Raw genomic sequence first — 22828 nt, 5'->3', positions numbered from 1 at the left:
TCAAAAACAGCTGCAACCAGTAATTCCAGCTGTCTTGCCCACCCTTTCTTAGGTTTACTGGACACCCTCTTTTTCCTTTCCCTCTTCAGCTACTATAAGAGCTATAAAATTGCTTGCACCTACATATCAAAAAAAAAAAAAAAACTGCTGAGAGACAGAAATTTTGCTAAAGAAGTAACATGATTTTGAATATTTAAAATTCCATTTCTTATCTTATTGTGTATATCTATAAGTATTGTAAAGAATAATGTTTGGCCATTCTCAATCTTCCTAGATATTGATGAGTGCATTCAGAATGGGGTTCTTTGTAAAAACGGTCGGTGCGTGAACACAGATGGAAGTTTCCAGTGCATTTGCAATGCCGGCTTTGAATTAACTACAGATGGAAAAAACTGTGTTGGTATGGAAATTGCCTGCTCCCTTGAAAAAGGTTTTAAAAGGATATACATTTTTATTTAGAACCAGATACTATTTCCATGAAAGCTCACACACCATGTATGTGAGATCTTCAGGTAACTTAGGTAAAATGCAAATGCATTTAATATGACTGTTAAAGCAAAAGGACAGGTTTTTTGTTTGTTTTTTTGGGGTTTTTTTTGGTGGTGGAGGGGAGGAGATGTTATAACAATGAATAATTTACTGCTTCTGAAAATTTTGTGTGTGTTACAAGTTAAATTGTAAGTAGCAGTTATTCTTCATAAGTTTAAACAATTACTAGCAACTACTGTATTTCAGGTGTTGGGGTTACAACACTGACAAAAGAGAAGAGGTCTTCCCGTCCTCCACAAACTGGAGGAATATAAAAATGTTTGACATATGCAGTACACAAATCTCTAAAATTGCAGCTTGTGATGTCTAGCAGTGCAATGGATACCAACACACCACAGAAATATTGTTTACAAAGTAACACATCATATTCACCTACTAATGAAAGTCCAGATCGCTTCATTTGCAGTGAGGTCTGCCATTGCCTTATTTTCTTATAAAATAAACACTCACTGAAATTACGTTATCTTTTTGGTACACAAAGTAACACATTATTCATGGTTTATGTGGTTTTAACAGGAGCTAAGCACAAAATATAGTTATTTTCCTTTATATCCACATACTGAAGGTCCTTTCCACTCTCCGCACTATTTTTTCTCATTCAGTTGGCGTTCTTTTTTTAAAAAAAACTAAAAGCCATGAGCACATGGCTCATTTAGGTAGTGGAATTTGACTGGGGGTTGTTTATGGAAGAAGAAGGAATTGGTTCCCTCAAGGCCAGTGTTCAAAGTCACTCTCTCCTCTTCTGCAGATCATGATGAATGTACAACTACCAACATGTGTTTGAATGGAATGTGCATCAATGAAGATGGCAGCTTCAAGTGCATCTGCAAACCAGGATTTGTCTTGGCTCCAAATGGGCGTTACTGTACTGGTATGTGTGGCTTTCAGATAGGAAAGTGACCATGATTGAAACCACCTTTTTTATTTGAATGAACTGTGGAAGAATTACTTCAGCTTCCTCATGTGGCTTTCATATTATTCACATTTCTTGCTAATTCACTAAGGCAGGTGTCTAAAGCTTTCTAGAAAAACACACATTGTGGTCTAGGGAACAGTCATATCTTAACAAAAATAATAATGGTATAGGAAAAATTAAGGGACTGACAGATTGGTTTTAGCAAGTCTTGTGGAAAACAGTGTAGAAATAATTTCTCTCAACTGCTTGGCTGAATAAAAAAGAAGAAAAAATCTTGAAAGGTTTTTGTTTTTTATGCATTCTCAGAACTAGATTTTCCACTGTCATTCATTATGGGTTTAGCATTACATCTTTTCCATAAAGCTAATATACAGACCATTTGTAACTGTATCATTATCTGAAAACCTTACACTGATTTAGTGAAGACACAATTTTAATATTCCAATTAATTATTTTATGAAGCCATTTTGAAGACCAAGCTCTAGTGATAACCTTAATAAGCTAAAGTTATGCCTCTTGGAAATAAATGAGACCTTATTATGTTTGTACTCACAATTGGAATGTAATAAAGTGGAATACATTTTGCAGCCTCTACTTAGAAGCACATTTTTCTTTTTCTTTTTTAAATTTATTTATTTTTGAGATAGGTTTTTGCTTTGTCACCCAGGCTGGAGTGTAGTAACACAATCTCAGCTCACTGCACCCTTGACTCCTGGGCTCAAGCATCCTCCCACGTCAGCCTCCCAAGTAGCTGGGACTACATGCACGTGCCCCCATGCCCAGCTAATTTTGTTTTATTTTTTTGTAGAAATGAGGTCTCACTATGTTGCTCAGGCTGGTCTCAAACTCATGGGCTCAAGCAATCCTCCTGCCTCAGCCTCCCAAAGTTCTGGGATTACGGGCATGAACCATCACACCTGGCCAAATTTTTGTTTTTCTTTGTTTCCTTCTTTAAGACAAAGTTAACTCCATCAATGATGTTCTGCCTTCAATTGCACAAACTTAATCTAAGTACCAGATAAGGATCATGCTCAATTCCTATAATTTCAATGAATTACAATGAAATTCTAGGGACAGTAGAGATTAAAAAATTGAGACTGAATTCTTATGTTTCTGAATAAGATACAGATTTTTGACTCTCCAAGAAGGAGGAGTACTGTTTTGCTGGTTGAACTCATGACTGGGATGTCATCTCAGGGTTAGCTGATTTGGATTTAACACAAGATAGGGAATTGTCATTATGCTCCAGTGTGTAGAATTATGTTACAGTATGTGACTTTATTTCAGCCTTTTTAAAGAAACTTCAGTATACATCTAAAGATGACTTTGACCATACCAGTTTCTGCTTTCTGGAAATTAGTTCTTATTAATTATTTAATTACAAATGTTGTGAAGATTTTAAGTATTCCTGAGTCAGCAGCTCTGTGTTTGAAGTCTCTTTCATCTTTCGGGGAAGTCATTTAATACTGGGTTACGTTTGATAAATTCAAGTGGATTGAAAATTAGAAGACATACCTCAAGTTATTTTGTTATTATCAAATGACCAAGTGAAAATCAGCATAGCATCTACTTCTAGTTAAAGTGTCTTTGTGTGAAAAAAATGAAGAAATTTACCTTAATTTTTAAAGAATTTGTTTTATTTAACTAATTTGAATTATTTAGCATTAAATGGGATTGTCGAATAAATAATGAAAAAGAATATTATGAGGCTTTTTTTTCCTCAGTGGGTAAAGTAAAGCACTCTGAAATGTGTTGAAAGGATTATATTTGTATATAATATCTGTTACCACACTTATTTGTTCTTCACAAATTATAAAGTTATAAACAAAAGGTTAGTAGTATAGAGCAGTGGCAGCAAGTAAACCCTGTAATAAAGTTAAATTTATCCAGTAACCGCTTGGCTTCTGTCACCCACCGCACAGATGTTGATGAATGCCAGACCCCAGGAATCTGCATGAATGGGCACTGCATCAACAATGAAGGGTCCTTCCGCTGTGACTGTCCCCCAGGCCTGGCTGTGGGCATGGACGGACGTGTGTGTGTTGGTAAGTGAAACATTTTATAATGGCCCTACTGTGCAAAATGATCTTTGAAAAACTGACAGAGATGTTTCTATACAGTGGAATAATATTCACCATAAGAAGAGTACATGCCAAAACATGGGTAAACCTTGGAAAGATTATGCTAAGTGAAAGAAGCCAGTCACAAAACACCATACAGTATATTATTCCATCCATATGAAATCTCCAGAATCGGCAAGTCTGTTGAGACAAAGTAGATTAGTGTTAGGACAGAGTGGATGGGGGTGGTGGGAGAATGGGGTGGGATCTAAAAGATATCTTCGAGGTGATTAAAATGTTCTAAAATCACCTGTAGTGATGGATGAACACATCTGTAAATATGCTAAAAACTATTAAATTGTACACTTTAAAGTGATGGATTCTATGGTATGTATTATATATTAACAAAGCTATTTTTTAATGGACAGGAACCCCCAGATAGCCCCCTTCAGAACCTTCAGAAGGCTCTGATGACATGCTGGAAAAGAAAAAATATACTTCGAAACTAGCATACTTGATAATATTAGATAACTGAATCCTAAACACAGTGCATTTCAGTTTTATAATTAATAACAAATAAGATATGTAATGGGGATTATAGTTATAGGTAAGTAAACTCTTGGTTTCACCCTAACAAAACTTAAAATATAAAGATTGGACTTGCATAAAAAACTCAAAATGTTACTCCTCATCACCGTGCAACTAGCTGCAGAAGCAAGAGTATAAAGAAGTATGAGCAAGAGTATATATTTTATTCTAAGCCATTCAGATTCGTCTAGGTTATTTTTGTCAAATTGATCCCATGAAAATCAGTCAGAAGTACCAGGCCCAGCTTTGAAGAGGCAGGGAAGACAGAAGTGTCACTGGCGTTTGGGAACCCCAGCAATATATTCCAATGATAAGGATAGCAGAATGAGTGGTAAAAATACATTTAATGCAGTTTTCTCTCCAAAAATGCTTTCATGAGGCTTCTAGGGTGAATTAGCCATTGTATACCCTCTATTTTTCATGTTGTACAGTAAAACATAGAAATACGATTTCAAAGTATATTTGAGAGATACAATATTCTTAGACATAGTTAACACTTTACTCCTACCTATGAGAATCAAAATATTTGGATCCCAAAGGTGGAGGAGGAGAAGTAGAGAATTTGCAGATAGAAGTAATCTGTTCACTCAAATTTATCCACTCTATCCAGTCAAAGATTTATTTCACCCTACAAAGTTGTCAGCACTTTGTTCAGGGATATTTCAAATACAGCAGTTAGAAGAATATAACTTCTTCCTGCTTACAGAGCTAAAATATTTTCAGTTGCTTTAGCTTTTTTCCTTTACCTAAATGATTCTGTTGAAATGTACCGTGAGTACAAACCATTTTGGAGGGAGAAATTATTTTTCTCTTCAGTAACCAACATGTGAGTTGTTGCTAGGAATTCAGTAAAACATAAAATTTCATTATCTTGTTCACATCCAGGAAACACGCTGGAAATTTTCAGAAAGCCTCCTCCAGTTTTTCATCATTGTGGTCATTTAAACTTTTTAAAATAAAAACATTATTTCTCATGTGTATAAAATTATATATTACTGTCTCTATAACGTGCTAGATGTTTTCTTCACGTCTTTTGACTTGATGTCACTTTTTAGACCCATTGATTCTTTAAGTTTGAGATGAGGCCTGGCGCAGTGGCTCATGCCTGTAATCCCAACACTTTGGAATTCCATGTTGGGCGGATCACTGGAGCCCAGGAGTTGAAGACCAGTCTGGGCATCATGGTAAAACCCTATCTCTGCAAAAAGTACAAAAATTAGCCAAGCGTGGTGGTGCGTGCCTATAATCCCAGCACTTTGGGATTCCAAGTAGGGCAGATTGCTTGAGCTCAGGAATTCAAAACCAGTCTAGGCTTCATGGTGAAATCCTGTGTCTGCAAAAAATAAAAAATTAGCCAGGCATGGTGCCACGTGCCTATAATTCCAGCTACTTGGGAGGCTGAGGCAGGAGGATTGCCTGAGCCCTGGAGGTGGAGGTTACAGTGAGCTATGATTGCGCCACTGCACTCCAGCCTAGGTGACAGAGTGAGACCCTGTCTCTAAAAAAATAGAAAAAATAAATGAATCACTGTTATGAAAAACTATTAGGATAAGCATTTTAATTTTAGATCCTTTTTTTGTTTGTTCATTTTTCTTCTGTAGATATTAAGATGTGTTTTTGTTTTTTGTTTTAGTTTCAGTTAATTAAGCTATGATTTTAACTAATATACTGAAATAAAACTCACAAGCAAGGTTGTAAACAAAAGGCAATCATATCTTTATCTTTCCCATTCATTCAAAATTTATTTTTAAGTTTATTCAGTGATGCAGCTTAGTAAGTAAGGAAGAAAACTCAGGCCACATGATAACTACTGAATATTCTTAAGTGACAAAAAAATTATAAGATGACAGCAAGATACAGGACCTCTCTGTTCCTCCTTTCCTCTTTTGTTGTTTGGAGAAATAAAGCTTTGAATGGTGTCTAGCACATAGCAAATGCACAATAAGTTAACTACTACTGATATTATTGTTATTAAATTAGAATAGTGGTATCATATCTAGGTCATAGTCTTAAGAGTTGCTGCTTTAAGTTATAAATAAAGGTTGATTTTAAAGAAGGAAGAATAAAATAAAGTTAGCATTTTGCATACATACATATTTTACCCATGGTATGTAGAATCTGCTAATTACCTGAAGAAATTTTAAATCTTTCCATTTTTTAAGAAAGAAAAGGGAGCAGGCATGGTGGCTCACACCTGTAATCCCAACACTGTGGGAGGCCAAGGCAGGCAGATCACCTGAAGTCAGGAGTTTGAGACCAGCCTGGTCAACATGGTTAAACCCCATCTCTACTAAAAATACAAAATTAGCCGATTGTGGTGGTGTGCGCCTGTAATCCCAGCTACTCCGGAGGCTGAGGCAGGAGAATCACTTGAACCCAGGAGCTGGAGGTTGTAGTGAGTCAAGATCACGCCACGCCATTGCACTCCAGCCTGGGTAACAGAGCAAGACTCCCATCTCAAAAAAGAAAGGAAGGAAGGAGGGAGGGAGGGAGGGAGGGAAGAAAGGAAGGAAAGGAAGGAAGGAAGGAAGAAGGAAGGAAGGAAGGAAGGAAGGAAGGAAGGAAGGAGAGAAGAAGAAAGAAAGTAAAGAAAGAAAGAAAGAAAGAAAGAAAGAAAGAAAGAAAGAAAGAAAGAAAGAAAGAGAGAGAGAGAGAGAAAAGGCATGCAGAAATCTGCTAACGTATGGAAAAGATGCATTTAGGTCCAGTCTGTCACCAGAGCATTCATGTGAGCATATTCTGATGGTGCTACTGGCATTGTTCCTCTTATCCTATCCTGTATACAGTGGTTCAGTTATATTTGAATAGTATAATATGAGCTAGGTTGCCAATTTGGGGTCTTTGAACAGGAAAAGGTCAGTAGGGAAATAGTGAGTTATCTCAACTGATTGTTCACAGCATCAGTTACAGATAGAACTCCTTGTTCTCCTTTTCCTCCCTTCTCACTGCTGCACTTTACTAGTCTTAGAAAAAAAAATAGAAGAGGGAAATAATGTGGTCACCATTTTTTTTAGTATTTCAGGTGTGTCCTAGGCAGTGTGCTTAGTGCTTAACAAATATACTTTCATTTACTATACAAACTGTATCCTTATTTAATGAATAAGGAAGATGTTAAGTAATTTATGTAAGATCATCTTGTGGGGATCTGAACTTTGGGAAGTTTATGTCCCTAAAACCCACCCATAAGTTATGCTACTTTCTTTTTCATGAAACTTCTGGTGTTGGGTAGTCTAAAGAGATTAGTTCACCTGTAATGTAAACTACCATATAACATGTCTCACTCTTCCAGTGAGCTCCATAGGCCTTTTATCTGCTTGCTTTTAAAAATTCTGCATGGCACATGCTCTAAACCCAAAAGCAGAAATAACTTTGGCGGTTCATAGATGCCTTCCAAGATCATCAGTAATGTCCAAAGAACTCACAAAAATCATATTGGAAATCATGAAGCATGTTATATTTGTGCAAATTTGCCTTCAAGTCAAATCTGTGTTTGTGTGTAACTCAGAGGATACACTGCCAAACTCAGCCACAGCAGAGGCAGCACGAGTTTGTCTGAGTTGACTCCTCAGGGATGGGGTTGGTGAATCCCATGGCCTCCTTCCATTTAAGCACACACGTATCTCATTTTTAATGCAGCCATAAATCACTGTTTTAATCAGAAATGCCCCCAGGTCATAAGAAATTATTGGATGACCATTTTGCATAACAAGCAGATAAAATTTTTTCCAACAAATTGTGAATAGTTACCGATATTTATAATAGAGGTTATCTCTGGTGAAATTACCAGGTCAGTATACTGCTTAAAAATTGTACGGGTTCTCTGCCTTTTATGATCTGAGTTTTTTATAGTTCACCGTTTACTGTCTTATAAAGTTGTAGGGTATTTTATGAGAATTAAGAGTGAGAGAACTAAGCAGAATATGCTTCTTTGGGGTATAGCATTACTTACTAGAAAGAGGAAGAATTTTGGAAGTCACATAAACCTTGTCTGAACCTCAGCTCAGGCACTGGATATTCAAGGATTTCAAACTACATAGGTAGCTGTGAACCTCATCTTCCTCATCTATAAAATGCACGTAACGACCACTCCTATAGAGCTGTTGACCTGACTGTTCAATGAGAGAATGTCTGTAAAGCAACGAGCACAATGCCAAGAGCGCATATGGTAGTTCACTATTTTTATAACTGGATTTACTGAGTTTCTGAGGTTAAAACAGTCACAAGCAGTATCCTGAGGGTTGAAAAGAAAGGCCTCCTAACTCGGAAAGTGGGAGTAAAAGGAATCTCACGCCCGAGCCAGTATCACCTCAAGATAGTTTAACTTGATTGCCCTTCATTGTTCATGAGAACTTCCAAAATTGAAATAAGAAGTGTCATTTTGAGTATAGCATAGCCAGCGATTAGAGCTCCAAGTATTCTTTATAACTGTGGAAATATCCTAGGTTTCATAAAAGGTTTGTAAGAATACATCGGAGAATGGATACTGTGTAGCTCATAAAACTTATTAAAGAAAACAGAGTCGCTGATATGCATCCATTCTTTTCCTCACTCAGAAAACATTTGTTGATTTCCTAACACTATTAGATGCTAAAGATGCGAAATAAAAGTCTCAGACGCCCTTGAAAAGCTTCCAGTCTAGTGGCCACTTAGGTTAAAAGAAGCCTTCTGTTTCAAAATCTCTTTGTCTCTATCACTGCCTCAAGTCATTGTTTTTGTATCTCCTTTAGATACTCACATGCGCAGTACCTGCTATGGAGGAATCAAGAAAGGAGTGTGTGTGCGTCCTTTCCCCGGTGCAGTGACCAAGTCTGAATGCTGCTGTGCCAATCCAGACTATGGTTTTGGAGAACCCTGCCAGCCATGCCCTGCAAAAAATTCAGGTAGTCACATGTGCCATTTTCAGAGTTGATAAAGAATCAAGAAATGCAACCTTAGATGTTTGGCCAAAGAGAACATCAGCTCTTAAGTGTTTCATCATTAATTTTCACTGAAGAAAAGAAATCCAATCCTGTATTGATATGTGAGGCATATAATAAGGAGATTTGGCTTGTGTTTATATACGATTTCTAGGCCAACAGAACACACAGTGAATACAAACATCTATTTGCTGGCTGATTGTCGTAGCTCACGCCTGTAATCCCAGCACTTTGGGAGGCTCAGGCAGGAGGATCACTTGAAGCCAGGGTGAGACCCTGTCTTGGCAAAAAAAGAAAAAAAATCTTACTTATCTGGATGTGGTGGCATACACCTGTAGTCCCAGCTACTAGGGAGGCTGAGGTGCGGGGGATCACTTGAGCCCAAGGGTTCGAGGCTGCAGTGAGCCATCACTGTGCCACTACACTCCAGCCTGGGTAACAGAGCGAGATGCTGACTCTTTAAAAAACAAACAAAAATCTATTTTCTTATACAGTTACGATTGTTATAAGAGGGTTTTTTTTACATGAACATGATAGCCCCAGTTTCCTTGATCTATGCTGTCATGGTGAAGACAAATAGCATAAAATTTACTTAACCACTTTCAAGGTTATAAACACAACAAGAACTCAATTTGATTATATATATATAAAGATCTCTCTCTCTCTCTCTCTCTCTATATATATATATATCTTGACACCAAGTGGTCTCAAGTCACAGTCTCAGGCAATAGTTCCAAACTCTTAGGTCAATAACATTGACTCTTGTCTATTCAGACTTTAACTAAACCTATATTGAATATATATAATATACGTAAGCACAGTAGGGATTCTAACATAAACACAATCTGTGTTTTTCCTTAAAGTTAAGAGTAGTTGAGAATACAGGCAAGCAGATGTATAAATTACAATTTAGTGTGATTAGCGCCTTAAAAGGTTCAAGTATGGAGAGAGCACAGAGGAAGGAGCAATGTGTAGCCCAGGGAAGCTGGTAAAGACCTCACAGAAGGGGACGTTTAGTTTGGTCTTGAAAAAAATGAGTAAGAACTTTCCATGTGGAGGATACAGGAAAGCGTTCCTGTAAAGGAAATGTCTTGTAATTCCCTTAAAAATCCTAAATGGAGTCTTCAAACGTGGAAATAATGATTTGAAGCATCCAGAAGAATTACTGAGTGTGACTTTTTTTTTAAAAAAAAAGAAAAATAATGAGGAGAACCTAGTTCTAAAATGTACCAAACTGAATTATGCATATTATCAAATAAGTTCAAAAATTGGTATAAGACTAGACAAAAAGCCAAGTGAACTAATAAAATGAATCTAGAAACCTGAATATGAATAGGAATTAGGATATAACAAAGCATTTTGGAGCAGCAAGGAAAAAGATTAAATAATAATTATTGTTGATAACTTTCAGAAAAAAATATGAAGTTAGGTCCCTACATTGAACATTAAAACATAATTTTCATATAGAATATAAATTCTTTTTTATTCTGTAATGGTAAAAGACTTTCAAAGCAGGCCTAAATAGTAAAATACACAAGCAATCTGGAAAAATATTTTTATGTATCATTTCTTAATCTTTATGGAATTTACATTAGTCAATAAGGAAAGTTGAAATCCTCTATAGAAAAAAGAGCAGTGTACATAAACAGGATTTCAGAAAGTAGAAATGCAAATGGAAGAATACCATGTAAAAAGATGCCCACTCTCCATAAAATCAAAAGTAAAATAAGGTGCCACTTTTGTTTAGCAGATTGGTATAGACGATTGATTCTTCCCAGTGATAATGAGGGTATTAAAAAATGAATACTGTCTTATACTGCTGATGGAGGGGTAATTTGGGGGCGTTTTAGGAAGGGAAGAACTATCTAAAACCTTAAAAGGAACATAAACTTTGAGAGTTTTACTTGTAAGAGACTATCCTAGTGATATAATTAAACTTCATATTATTTATGATAGTTGCTAAAAGTTGGACAAACCTAATTTCATCAGTAAGAGATTGATTGAATAAATGTGATACGTCTACGTAACTGAGAAAACAATATTAAATGGCCTATTAAATGGGACATTGACATGACATGCCTGTGATAGAGTACCCAGGAGCCGAGTCGGCTTCTCCACTTACAACCTCTGTGACCTTGGTCAAGTTAACTGCACTTCTCTGTTTTCCCCTTTTTCTCAGTTGTAAAAAAGAAAATACAATAGTATTTAGTTTGTGGTATTGGGAAGATTAACTAAATTGTTAGATGTAAAATGTAGAACAATACCAGGCATTTAGTAAGTACTATAACCTACATTTTGGCTGTTATTAAGTGAGGAAAAAAAAGTTAAATATCAAGCTCTGTAGGACCATTTATATTTTTCTTAAAGTTTCCTTATGTAGAAAATCTTAGTAACATTTATATATATTAATAATATTCAGGATGATGATTACAAGTGATTTTTATTTACTCTTTTATGCCTATTTATGAGTTCAGAATTTTATAATAATTGTTTGCTAGAAAATGGTAATTTTTTTCACCTTAAAAACTAATGCACAAATAATTCTTCCTAATGGTAGTTTTGGAGTTATGAAATGACTTGTGTATGGAATAGGTATAGTTAAGTTTTTAATTCTTCTATTTCTTTTTGTCATACAGCTGAATTCCACGGCCTTTGTAGTAGTGGAGTAGGTATCACTGTGGATGGAAGAGGTAACTAGTTAATCTCAACTTTATAATAATCATATGACATAATCGTATAGCTTTATAATTATAATATTAATATGTTTATATTTAATATGAAAATGTAATATTATAAAATAATAAAATTATCTCCTAGAGCAGTGGTTATAAGCTAGATGATATTAAGTGATATGTAGATACACATTTTCATCTTGGATAAATATTTATCTGTTAAATATGCTTTGTTAAAAATGTCACTGACAAACTACTCTCCTGATTTCATGCAATCATTGCTTAAGAAAAGAATAATGTGACATTTAAGTTAAAAAAAAAAAGAATGAGTCAATTTTATGATAAAATATTAAGTAATGGTGCAGATAGGGTTAGAAAAATAAACAGTATTAAAGAGATATTTGATATGGATCAACTTTGGGATATACTGGCTGAAATAATTTGTTAAGACTATTTACACCTAAGAATAATAAAACGTTTCTCTCCAAGTAAAGAAGTAAGATTCACTAAAATTTTTCTTGCTCTCGATTTTGTATTATGGTTAACAAAATTCCAATATAGAATCTTGAACATTTAAGTACATATGTGTTTATAATTTTCAAACTTTTTTATGTTTTAGTATACATATAGGTTCATTTATACATAAATAAAACTGGGGTGTTATTAATCTTCACTATATATATGAATGTGTATATGGTTGTGTATATATATTTATATATATTCTTCTACCCTTGTGTTTGAGAAGGCTTTAGTCAAATTATAGATGGTAGGCAGTAATGTTGAATCTTTATAATAAATATCCAAACCAGAGTAAAAAGTAAACTTTTACAAGGATGTTTTTCCCAAGTATAAAATGAAAGACATTTCCAAAGTATTTAAGGTCTCCCAAATTATTGAAAACGATAGCATCAGAATTTGAGCATAGTGACCAAAATTTGACTTTGGGCTTACTCTTTCATTATATTCCCTGTCAGTACAGCCACTCCAGCAGAGCCAGCCTCTATTGGAAACTACTTGATCATTCATACAAGCACATCAGTGCACAAGTTCCACTGCCCCTCGGTGATAGAGTAATAGTAGTCATGTTCATGGCTTGTATAAAACGTCATGTTCTGAAGCATCCATGTTTAAAGTGTCCTCTCCATTAATTTCACGTATCAGCAATGAGAAACACTTATTAAATATTACTAACTTGACCACAAAAATGTAATAAAATAGAAATATCCTGTACCTTTGGGGACCATAAAATTATGTGGGCCACCCTAATAAATCTCTGTCTTTTAATTAGATAGTTACAATATCTATCAACTTGAGTTTTCCTTTGGATTTGGAGCCAACAGCCTATAAATTGTCTTTATTAATTTTGTCATAAATGCTGGCATATTTCGTGATTTAACTCTTTGAACTTCTGCCAGGTTCTTTCATTTTTCTTTTGATTTACCAGTGAAGTGTCCTATATCTCTCAGTTTTATTTTCTTACTCCTTGTTTTCAGTTCCTTTTCCTTTCTGAAAGGCAGGCAAATTGTGAGTTTGCGGAGTTAAACACTTCATATGTTGAATGGTCTTTGTTAGACCTGCATTTATCAGCGAACAATAACATGTGTAGGCGCACTAAACTTTCAATATTTAATGCAGATATCAATGAGTGTGCTTTGGATCCTGATATATGTGCCAATGGGATTTGTGAAAACTTACGTGGTAGTTACCGCTGTAATTGCAACAGTGGCTATGAACCAGATGCCTCTGGAAGAAACTGTATTGGTAAGTTATTTGTTATATTTATGCAAGAACATTTCATATAGTTTAATCCCATGGATTATATTAGAAGTAAAAACACAAATGACTAAAACTAAAAATTGTACAGTTTTTCTTGTTTTCTTCGTATTACACATTGATAGGAAAATATCAGAATCAAACAAATTTTGTTACACAGTAACAGACTTCTTGGTGGTACCAATTCGTTTTTAAAATATTCTTTTCCCAAATTAACATCCTCAATTATTCGCCTGTTGTTTTCCTGCATATACCTTAATCCTGTAATTTTTTACAAAGAATTTGACTTCAAAAATTAACAGGTCAGTATGGATAAAAGTAAGTCAAGAAAATAAAGTGTTATAGGTTGAGAGAATTTTAAGTTCATAAAGAAACAACCAGTTGCCACAGTGTATCTAAATATGACAACTAAGACAAAGGTATTTCCTTCTTTAATTATAAGAGAATGATTGAAAAAACTCAAGTATGTAATTTATGTTTAACAAAAGCAAGAGGAGGAGGATGAAAAGGTTTGACAGTCTTTTCTTGTTTTCTATTAGTGCAAGATTTTCCCATAAAGCACTTGAGTGAACTTTTATAAAATAAATGTTATTCAATCCATCATTGTGCATGATAGTTTTACAACTAACCACTGATGGCTTTTACAACCAAGTGTTAATGATTATAATTAGAAAAGGAACAGATTTTTCTGTGTTTCTGGTAGTGGCTTTTACTATTGAACATATTCGTTTGATTTGGAGTTGAAGACATACATACAGATGGATGTAAAAGCTATATATATATTATGTGATATAATAGATTTTGATAACTACAGGGAAGAGTACCAGGCAAAGATTATTGAACATTTCTAAAAATATGCAAACCATGCTAGTTTTTATTCTCCAGAAGTGAAGTCCAGATTTCCCCTTTTTACATGGACACCAGTCATGTTGAATCACAAGCTACCCTAACAACCTCATTATAACCTGATTACTTCTATAAAAATCCTATTTCCAAATAAAGTCACATTCTGAGATACTGGGTTTTAAGATTTCAACATATCTTTTTTAAGGGACACAATTCAATCCATAGCTTAGAAAAATGGGTTAAAAAATTGTGATGCAAGCTGGGCGCAGTGGCTCACTCCTGTAATCCTAGTACTTTGGAAGGCTAAGGTGGGCGGATCACCTGAGGTTAGGAGTTTGAGACCAGCCTGGCCAACATGGTGAAACCCCCCTCTACTAAAAAATACAAAAATTAGCCGGGCATGGTGACACATGCCTGTAATCCGAGCACCCAGGAGGCTGAAGCAGGAGAATCGCTGGAACCCGGGATGCGGAGGCTGCAGTGAGCGGAAATCGCGCCACTGCACTCCAGCCGGGGTGACAGACCGAGACTCCACCTCAGAAAAAAGAAAAAAGAAAAGAAAAGAGAAAAGGAAGGGAAGGGAGGGAAGGGGAGTGGAGAAAGAAAGAGAGAAAGAAAAATTGTGATGCAGTCACAATTTGTACACATATTACACTATTATGGGAAAAGCTATGGTAGTCTAGTCCTTAAAATATAATGTTAATTTTTAAAGTATCAAGATTCAGAGTTGGAGCAAAAACAAGATCAAGAAGGGAAAGGATCAGATAATACACAAAAGAATATTATCAGTGATGATGGAATTACAGATGTTTTTCTGATCTGTTTTCAAAATCTCCACAGTATGAGTATATTATTTAATAAGGGAAAATTGTTGTTTGCGAGACTAGAAATGTAACTTTAAGTGAAAGAGCTCTTCACTGTAAACTACAGTGTTTCTTTTTGTCACTAACTACACTTGCAAAAATGGAAGAATATGAAGATTAAAATGTGGGGCCAGGTGCGGTAGCTTATGCCTATAATCCCAGCACTTTGGGAGACCAAGCTGCGAGAATCACCTGAGTTCAGAAGTTCCAGAACAGCCTGGGCAACATAGTGAGATCCCATCTCTAAAAAAAATTGTTTTAAGTTGGCCAGGCATGGTGGCACATGCCTGTAGTCTTAGCTACTTTTGGAAGCCTGTGGCAGGAGGATTGCTTGAGCCAAGAAGTTGAAAGCTTCAGTGAGCTGTGATCGCACCACTGCACTACAACTGGGGCAACGAGTGAGATCCTGTCTCAAAAACAAACAAAAAACTCATTGTGAGCTTCTTAAACTGGAGTTTTAGATGATATTCTCTAGGCTGTTCTGGACTGCTAAAAGAGTTTGCAAAATACATCATTTTCATTAATAACTTTCTGAGATAAAAACATAATGAGAAAAGATTAATGAATATATTTTAACTGCTGTTTAATGCATTTTTTAACTATCTGGGACATGAAGACATAAGGCATTCTTTTTAAAAATTTTAATCATAAAAAATGCTTTCTGTTACTTTTATTATACATAAGCAAGTATACAGGCAAATGAATTTAACCTTTTGGTATCTTTTATGAATGCTTTAAAAATATATCTAACATAATATCATTACAGGACTAAAAGCAAGTGAAGTAGAGATGTGCCTTTCCAAGCTAGTGCATACTTTCCAGGGATCTAAAAGCATCTTAAAATTAGCCACTAGTATAAGAATATCCCATTTGAATAAAACTAAATATATTTTGCTTAGGATGAAGAGTGCACTGTGATACAGAGACTGTCACAGAGAAGAAAGAGGGAAATAAAACAAATAACAGAATTAAACATTGCTGCCCACTGTAATTCATGCTTAAATATGTGTATCTCCTACCTTCCAATCGTTGCTTTCAGACATTGATGAATGTTTAGTAAACAGACTGCTTTGTGATAACGGATTGTGCCGAAACACGCCAGGAAGTTACAGCTGTACTTGCCCACCAGGGTATGTGTTCAGGACTGAGACAGAGACCTGTGAAGGTAAGAGCTGTCTTCATTGCCTTATTTGTGAATAGTGAGTACCTGGAGTTGTATAAACATCAATTACAGTGATGAAGCTTAGTGAAAAGAATATCGTTTGAATATTTTTTTTAATAATCTCGTTTAGCTAATCTGCCAGTTTTCGAAATAGTAAGGACCTGATACAGTTTACAAACACCGTCAATTTTGTTCCACTCAGACAAAATATCAACACACATTTGGAACAAACATTTTAAAGCAGATAAAAAAGAAACCGACTGGAAGGAGCCATATTGTTTTACTTGCTGAAATAGAATGTCAAATATTTGTTTACTGTGTTTTCCTCTTTTCAGAACCACTATGATCCATTAATGTAGGAACCTGAATTGTAATGGAAAAGTTAACTCGTAGGCATTTTATTTATGAAATGATTGATATACCCAAGAGGTTGGCCCACAAAGTATTTGAGAACTAAGTAAAAATGATAACTTTAATATGTTTTTAGTCTAAGAGAATGGTCCTTTCCATTTGATAATTTAAAAGTTGTCATTCGGGTTTATAGGCCATAACTAGTGTTTAAAAGCTTCTTTGTTTTCTTCTAATCACGTATTTTTGCAGTGGAAGTTACTTAAATGAGTTAAATGGTTAAAGAAGTCCTCATTTTCAGTGAGATACTGGCTAAGCAGTGAGTACACTGAATTATGTTTTTGTATCTTGATCAAAGTACTGTATATTTCAGAATAATCTGTGGTATGAATACTAGTCATTGTTCCTGTTTAAATCTCACTGTGTGGGCCTACAGAAGGGTCCCATAACATTCTCAAATCCAATTACCACTTTGGAATAGTAACTTTTAAGAAAAGATTTCATCTTTGATGATTGTGGAATAGCCCTTTTTTTTTTTTATCTGATAAAGTATTTGTTTTTTTTGTGATGCCACAGCCAAGAAAACCGCAGTAGTAATATTATGCAAAAAGATGTAACATTCTCTCTTCATCTGACTGTTTAACTTCAAAGCATTCTTGTGAAGAGAAACCAGTTAGGACTATAGAACGAGATGCCAAAACATGAATGACTCTGCTGAAGTCAATGAAATGCAGTTACAAAGTGCAGTGCTAACTTTGAATTGAATCGGAGGGGCCACTAAAAAACAATAATTAGCCTACAGAAAAAAAAAAAGAAAACTTCAGCATAAAATCCCCTTTTTCTAAACTTACTTCTGGTGACAGTTTCCCCTATTGTCCAACATCTTTGCAGGAACTCCTCAAAGAGGAGTGCTCATTCCATTCCCACTGAAAGTACTTGAAGATTTATCTTCTCCGTAGGTGAGAAGGGGACACACTTAAGAGTTTGAAATATCTTTCAGTAGGTTATGAGAGCCCTCTTTTTAAGCCAGCTCTGGCTTCTCAAATGCATTCAACTACAGAGTCTCTATTTTCTAGATCCTGCTCCCATCTCTAACACCAATTCTTCAGAAATGCTCTGAGAAACGTACTTTATGAAAAAGTATCCTAGCCATATTTCCTCCGTGATTTCCTTGGACAGATGGAAGAAGGGATTTCAAAGGTTTTTGTTTTTCCTGATTTTCTACACTTCCTTCCCATAGTCTTTTTTCAGTTTTGTCTATTGTCTGTTGGAGGATAAGCTTCCGTTAAATCTCAGGAAACTTAGAAAGCAAGAGCAGGGTAGGACATCATCTTGATTTAACTAGGAAACTGATGATTTTTAGAACTGGTTTCTCTGTCTAGGAAAATACTTTCTGGTGCTATCGTGAGAGACACATCATGTGGAACTAAATGGATAGTGTCTGGTTCTATTTGCTATGTACACTGAATTATCAATGATTATTTATAGACAAGTAAGATAGAGTACAAAGGTTCTGAGAGTTGAAATACCAAAGAAGTTAAAATCAGAGACTCACCTGCTTACATGAACAGTTAAGAGTAGGAGCTGGTGGTGTTTAATAGTGTAACATTAGCTGATTATGTAAATATTAAGGCACTTTCATACCAAATCAGGCAACAGTGAGGGTTAGAAACAGTGATCTTCACTTATTACAAGCATACTTATTCTTAATCTGAGAGATTTATTTAATGTAAAAACAATTTTATGTCTGTCATTCATAGGAAAGAAGTTCATGTTATGTAAATAAAGAAGAAATGATAGACAACTCTTTTGGCTCCAGCCTTATGACATTGGAGGAAATAAAAATGATTTATCATGGGAAACCTAACCAAATAACTGTTATTTCTACACTTTCTTCCCACTGTTATTTGCATTTTATTAAGAGTTTTGCAAAGAATAGACTTGAAGGCTACTAATCTCTTTTTCCCTTGGGTCGCTTTCTTACTTCCTCCGTTGCATTCAAACAGTAAGTGTTTCTGTCTGAAGCAGTTCTCTTCATTCTCTTCTTTCTGAATTAATTTCCAAAGACTAGACAGGGAATTATTAGCAGATTCATTGCAGATCTTAGCTTTTTCTTGTACATTTGTCTTGTGCACTAATTTTGTCAATCATGTTTTCAACAGACTATTTTAAATATATAACAAATAGCACTAATAATAAAGAGAGTAAAGTTCTGTATTTCAGATTGAAGTTACAGAAACTTTATTTTACTTTTTTTGTTTGAGCGCTTAGAGTCTGTGAAAGTTAAAATTTTTACAGCAAGCACTGTGGTTTAGATTGTGTTTCCAGTGACATATCTAGTTAAATGTAAACCAGATGTGCTTTGAAGTTTTTTTCCAGGAATGTACAGTGAACTGTTTCAATTCCTGGTTCCATGACATTTATAACATAACAACATATTATTTAAAGGAAAACTAAATAGTTGATATTTGTAGTTGTCAGCGCATATGTTTATAGTTTCTGAATTCATAATTGCTTAATTTAAAATAGAAATTTTAAAAACACACAATATTGAAATTCTTCTTTTTTCAGGCTTCTTACAAATGAAATTAATAGGAGAATTATATGTGGTCTGTCCTTAGATTAGTTATCTGCTTCTTTTATGGTTAGCTAGTTTCTTTTTTACATTGTGTTTTTATGAAAAAGTTTCTCTACTCTGGGATTGATGTTTTCATTAGAAATCTGTGCTATATTTACAAAATCTCTTCTTGTATTTTTAAGAGGTTTTCTCAGTATAAACAATCTGAAAGCAAAATACATTCATATTTCTTCAAACAATTTCTATTTCAAGAATTAAATTAGCACCTGGATATTCTGCTGTGAGCCTTGCTCTTTCAGGATTAGTTTAGTTTAAAGTCTTCTAGTTATTTGTTTACATGCTTTCCTCAGTATAGTAAAGTGCTTTATAATAAATTCAAAGAAATATTTAGAGAAAGAAAAAGTATTCTTGTGAACTTAGAAACCCCAGTGTTCAATATAAAATGCCTTGAGGACTATTGACCTGTTTCAGATAATTTAGTAGAGAAGGAAAACTGTGTGCCACTTCTTCAAAGTATACCACTTTAAAAGTGGTTGAATTTATACTGAAAATGTCTTTGATTTTGTTTATAGTACTTTACCTGAAGCTTGTATTTCTTTTTCATTAACTCATGTGTTAAACTATTTCACATTACAGGCTTGACATTTTCTCTAATCACCATTTGAGAATATAGGCATAGTGCAGTTCTGCTTACTTCTGACCGTCAACAGGAATTGTTTAGATTATGGTATATGATTTCATTTAGGACTCAAATCAAATTAATGATTGTAGAGTCCTATTTAAAGCAATTATTTCTACTTGATCAAGTATTTCTAATTTTTATTTTACCAAAATCAGTTGTATTAAAAAAAACTAAGCAAAATAAACATGTAAATGTGAACAGCTAAAGACAGAGAAGGTGGATGGGGACTAGAGGAGAGTTATGTACCCACCATGAATGTTTCAGTCCTTATTTCCTGATTCATACCCAAGAGCTTGGAATTAAAGCAGCATTGTGATATTTTGCTTCTAAGACAGACTTTTTAAGTTTTTCAGAGCTTCATGAAATCATCAAAGCAATCAACCTTTGTTTGTGCACAGGATGTTGCACCTGGAATTACATCTTATTATGTGGGAAAAAAATCCAGTTTATGTAAAGTCGTGATGATGTATTGAAGGAGCATGTAACTGAACTCTTTCCCAATAGGCTGATCGCTGTTGTCCTACTGAGTTCCCAGTCCTGTAGATGTGTATCTACCATGTAAAATGCATGTCTCCATTCCCCATTCACTTTATGCTTCATAGATCCATATTAAAATTACCAGAGCCAAGTTTACCAGACATTCTGGCATTGCATGGCTTGTTGGAATAATATTTTCCAGAAACACGTGGCAGTTCTAACAGAATCTTTTCCTTCTGGATTGTAGATATAAATGAATGTGAAAGCAACCCATGTGTCAATGGGGCCTGCAGAAACAACCTTGGATCTTTCAATTGTGAATGTTCGCCCGGCAGCAAACTCAGCTCCACAGGATTGATCTGTATTGGTAAGATTCATACACAATACTGATGCTTCAATTTCACTGCTAAGATAAGCACAGATCTCAGGCCTTACTATGGATAAAAACAGAATATGATTCCAAAAAGCAAAGAATTACACATTAATTAGGCAGCCTATTCAACTTTTGTTAGATTCTAGAAATCTTCCTTTCATATAAGTAGATATATTATGCTATAACTTATAATCATTTCTATACCACACACATATGTATATCTGTTACCCTAAAAATGCCTTGGGCAGCAATATAATCAAATCTCTACTGCATACTTTTTTATAAACAAACTTTGATGGCAAACAAAAAATGTGATGAAATTTGGATTCAGTTAACAGGACAAGAATTTGAAGCTTTTAAACACGTAGAGGGAATTTATTATTTTTTCTTTTTTCCATCAATCATAAATTTTTGGGCTCTAAGGAAGAGAAGATAACTGTTCTCTTGCTTTTGGAAATCTCTAGGGGAAATTATTCTAAAACATCTAAACTAACATCTTTCAATATGTCTCAAAACATTTAAAGTCAGTTCTTGATAATGACATAGGATGTATATTAAGGGAGATTGATCTGTTACTGCAAGGAAAAATCCAGCATGTAAAAGGGAACAAAACTGTCCCAGTAATTTTTCCCTTCTAGCATCTGTGGTTCCATTTACTAGGCCTACACAGTTCACATCATTAGCTAGTATCCACCTTTAAAGTGAACTAAATATATATTCCAAATAGGAAGATATTTCAGTTTTACATAGTGCCAAATTAACTGGCAGTTTTTATTATCTAGCCAAAATGAATATTTAGTTTCATATTTGTCAAAGACAATAGCTTTTTCAGTATTATGTCTGACATTAACCATATTTTGCTGGATGCTAGAGTACCTTTTTGTTACATGAAGACAAATGACCAAGTCCAAAATTATCAATGAAAACCTTCTCTTTGGAAACACCAGCTCCTCGTTTCCCAATGAGGTACAGCTGGTGAAATTTGAGCCTTGTTCAGCTCTTCATATTAGGAAATAGACTGCCATCTGCCTGGGGCATTACTGTTTTTCTTATAGAATTCCGGGCTGGGTTGGGGGGATGGTGGGGTGTGTAGGTTGGATCCAGTAAAGCAGAAATATTTTTGCTAAGCCACAATTTCCAATTGAGATGGAGTCATTTTATTATGCAAAGGAAATGAATTCAGCATTAATCAATTAATGTCTCAGAAAACTAAATCTGCATGCCACTTGAGCATCAAAGATAGTTAGTTTTTGCCTCATCATGTAGACTTCCATTATTTTGGCCTTTTGCCTTTATATTTATTAACTAAACATGAACAAAGACTTTTTTACCCCCAAGTCTTTATGTCATTCTTCCAATTGCCAACAACTAACCACCACCATATTTTTCTCAGCCAGTGTATTGTGTGCTTTCATTTATTGTGATTAAATTTGAATATCCCAGTGTAGAGCAGCTCAAAATGAGATTTCCCTAATATTTTTAAGTTTTAGATATTATTTCATGTACTTTTTTATTAAAAAGAGAATTCTAGTTGAAAAAGAAAATAACAAATAGTAAAATATACACAGGAAAAGTCATGAATGTATAATAGAACTGTCAGTGGCTCTCATCCGTGGTTAGCCTGCAACTTTCTCTTCCACGGGTCCAGGTCATTACATTTTGAAATTTCATGATATGATTACTAATTTAAAATTACATTAGATTATATATGAATTAGTTGGATACTATGAATATTTAAAGATTTAGAATCTATTTTTCAAGCTTTCTAAATATAAATTAATCTTCAACTATTCTGCAAACTGCTTAAAAAGACTATGGTGTTCTGGTTGAATATGGTTAAATGTAATAGAACAATGCATTTGATTAATATTTCCTGCATTATACTGCTGTGGTTTGATGGTTCTATATAATCCAGACCAGTTTCCCTCATCTTTGGCTTGGGTCAGCGCTCTGTCTTCAACTTGCATGGACATATGGCTGTGACCACTCTGCTGTCAAATCCAATAGTCTATTCTCATTCCTCAC

At 34.8% G+C, this 22828-nt stretch overlaps 1 protein-coding gene across 1 annotated transcript in view; it reads left to right on the top strand.

Moving 5' to 3' along the window:
- Positions 1–22828, top strand: part of FBN2 (fibrillin 2) — a 282139-nt gene that overhangs the window by 161407 nt on the left and 97904 nt on the right. The window contains exons 13-20 of the mRNA XM_030818406.1: positions 275–400; positions 1298–1420; positions 3388–3510; positions 8841–8993; positions 11666–11719; positions 13337–13462; positions 16223–16348; positions 20678–20797. Of these exons, the coding sequence (XP_030674266.1) occupies positions 275–400; positions 1298–1420; positions 3388–3510; positions 8841–8993; positions 11666–11719; positions 13337–13462; positions 16223–16348; positions 20678–20797 (951 nt within the window). The remainder of the gene's footprint in view (positions 1–274; positions 401–1297; positions 1421–3387; positions 3511–8840; positions 8994–11665; positions 11720–13336; positions 13463–16222; positions 16349–20677; positions 20798–22828) is intronic.

Source organism: Nomascus leucogenys, chromosome 2 (assembly GCF_006542625.1).
Source record: "Nomascus leucogenys isolate Asia chromosome 2, Asia_NLE_v1, whole genome shotgun sequence".
Taxonomy (NCBI): Eukaryota; Metazoa; Chordata; class Mammalia; order Primates; family Hylobatidae; genus Nomascus; species Nomascus leucogenys.
Note: the sequence above shows the minus strand (reverse complement) of the source record. Positions and strands in the feature narration are given on the sequence as shown.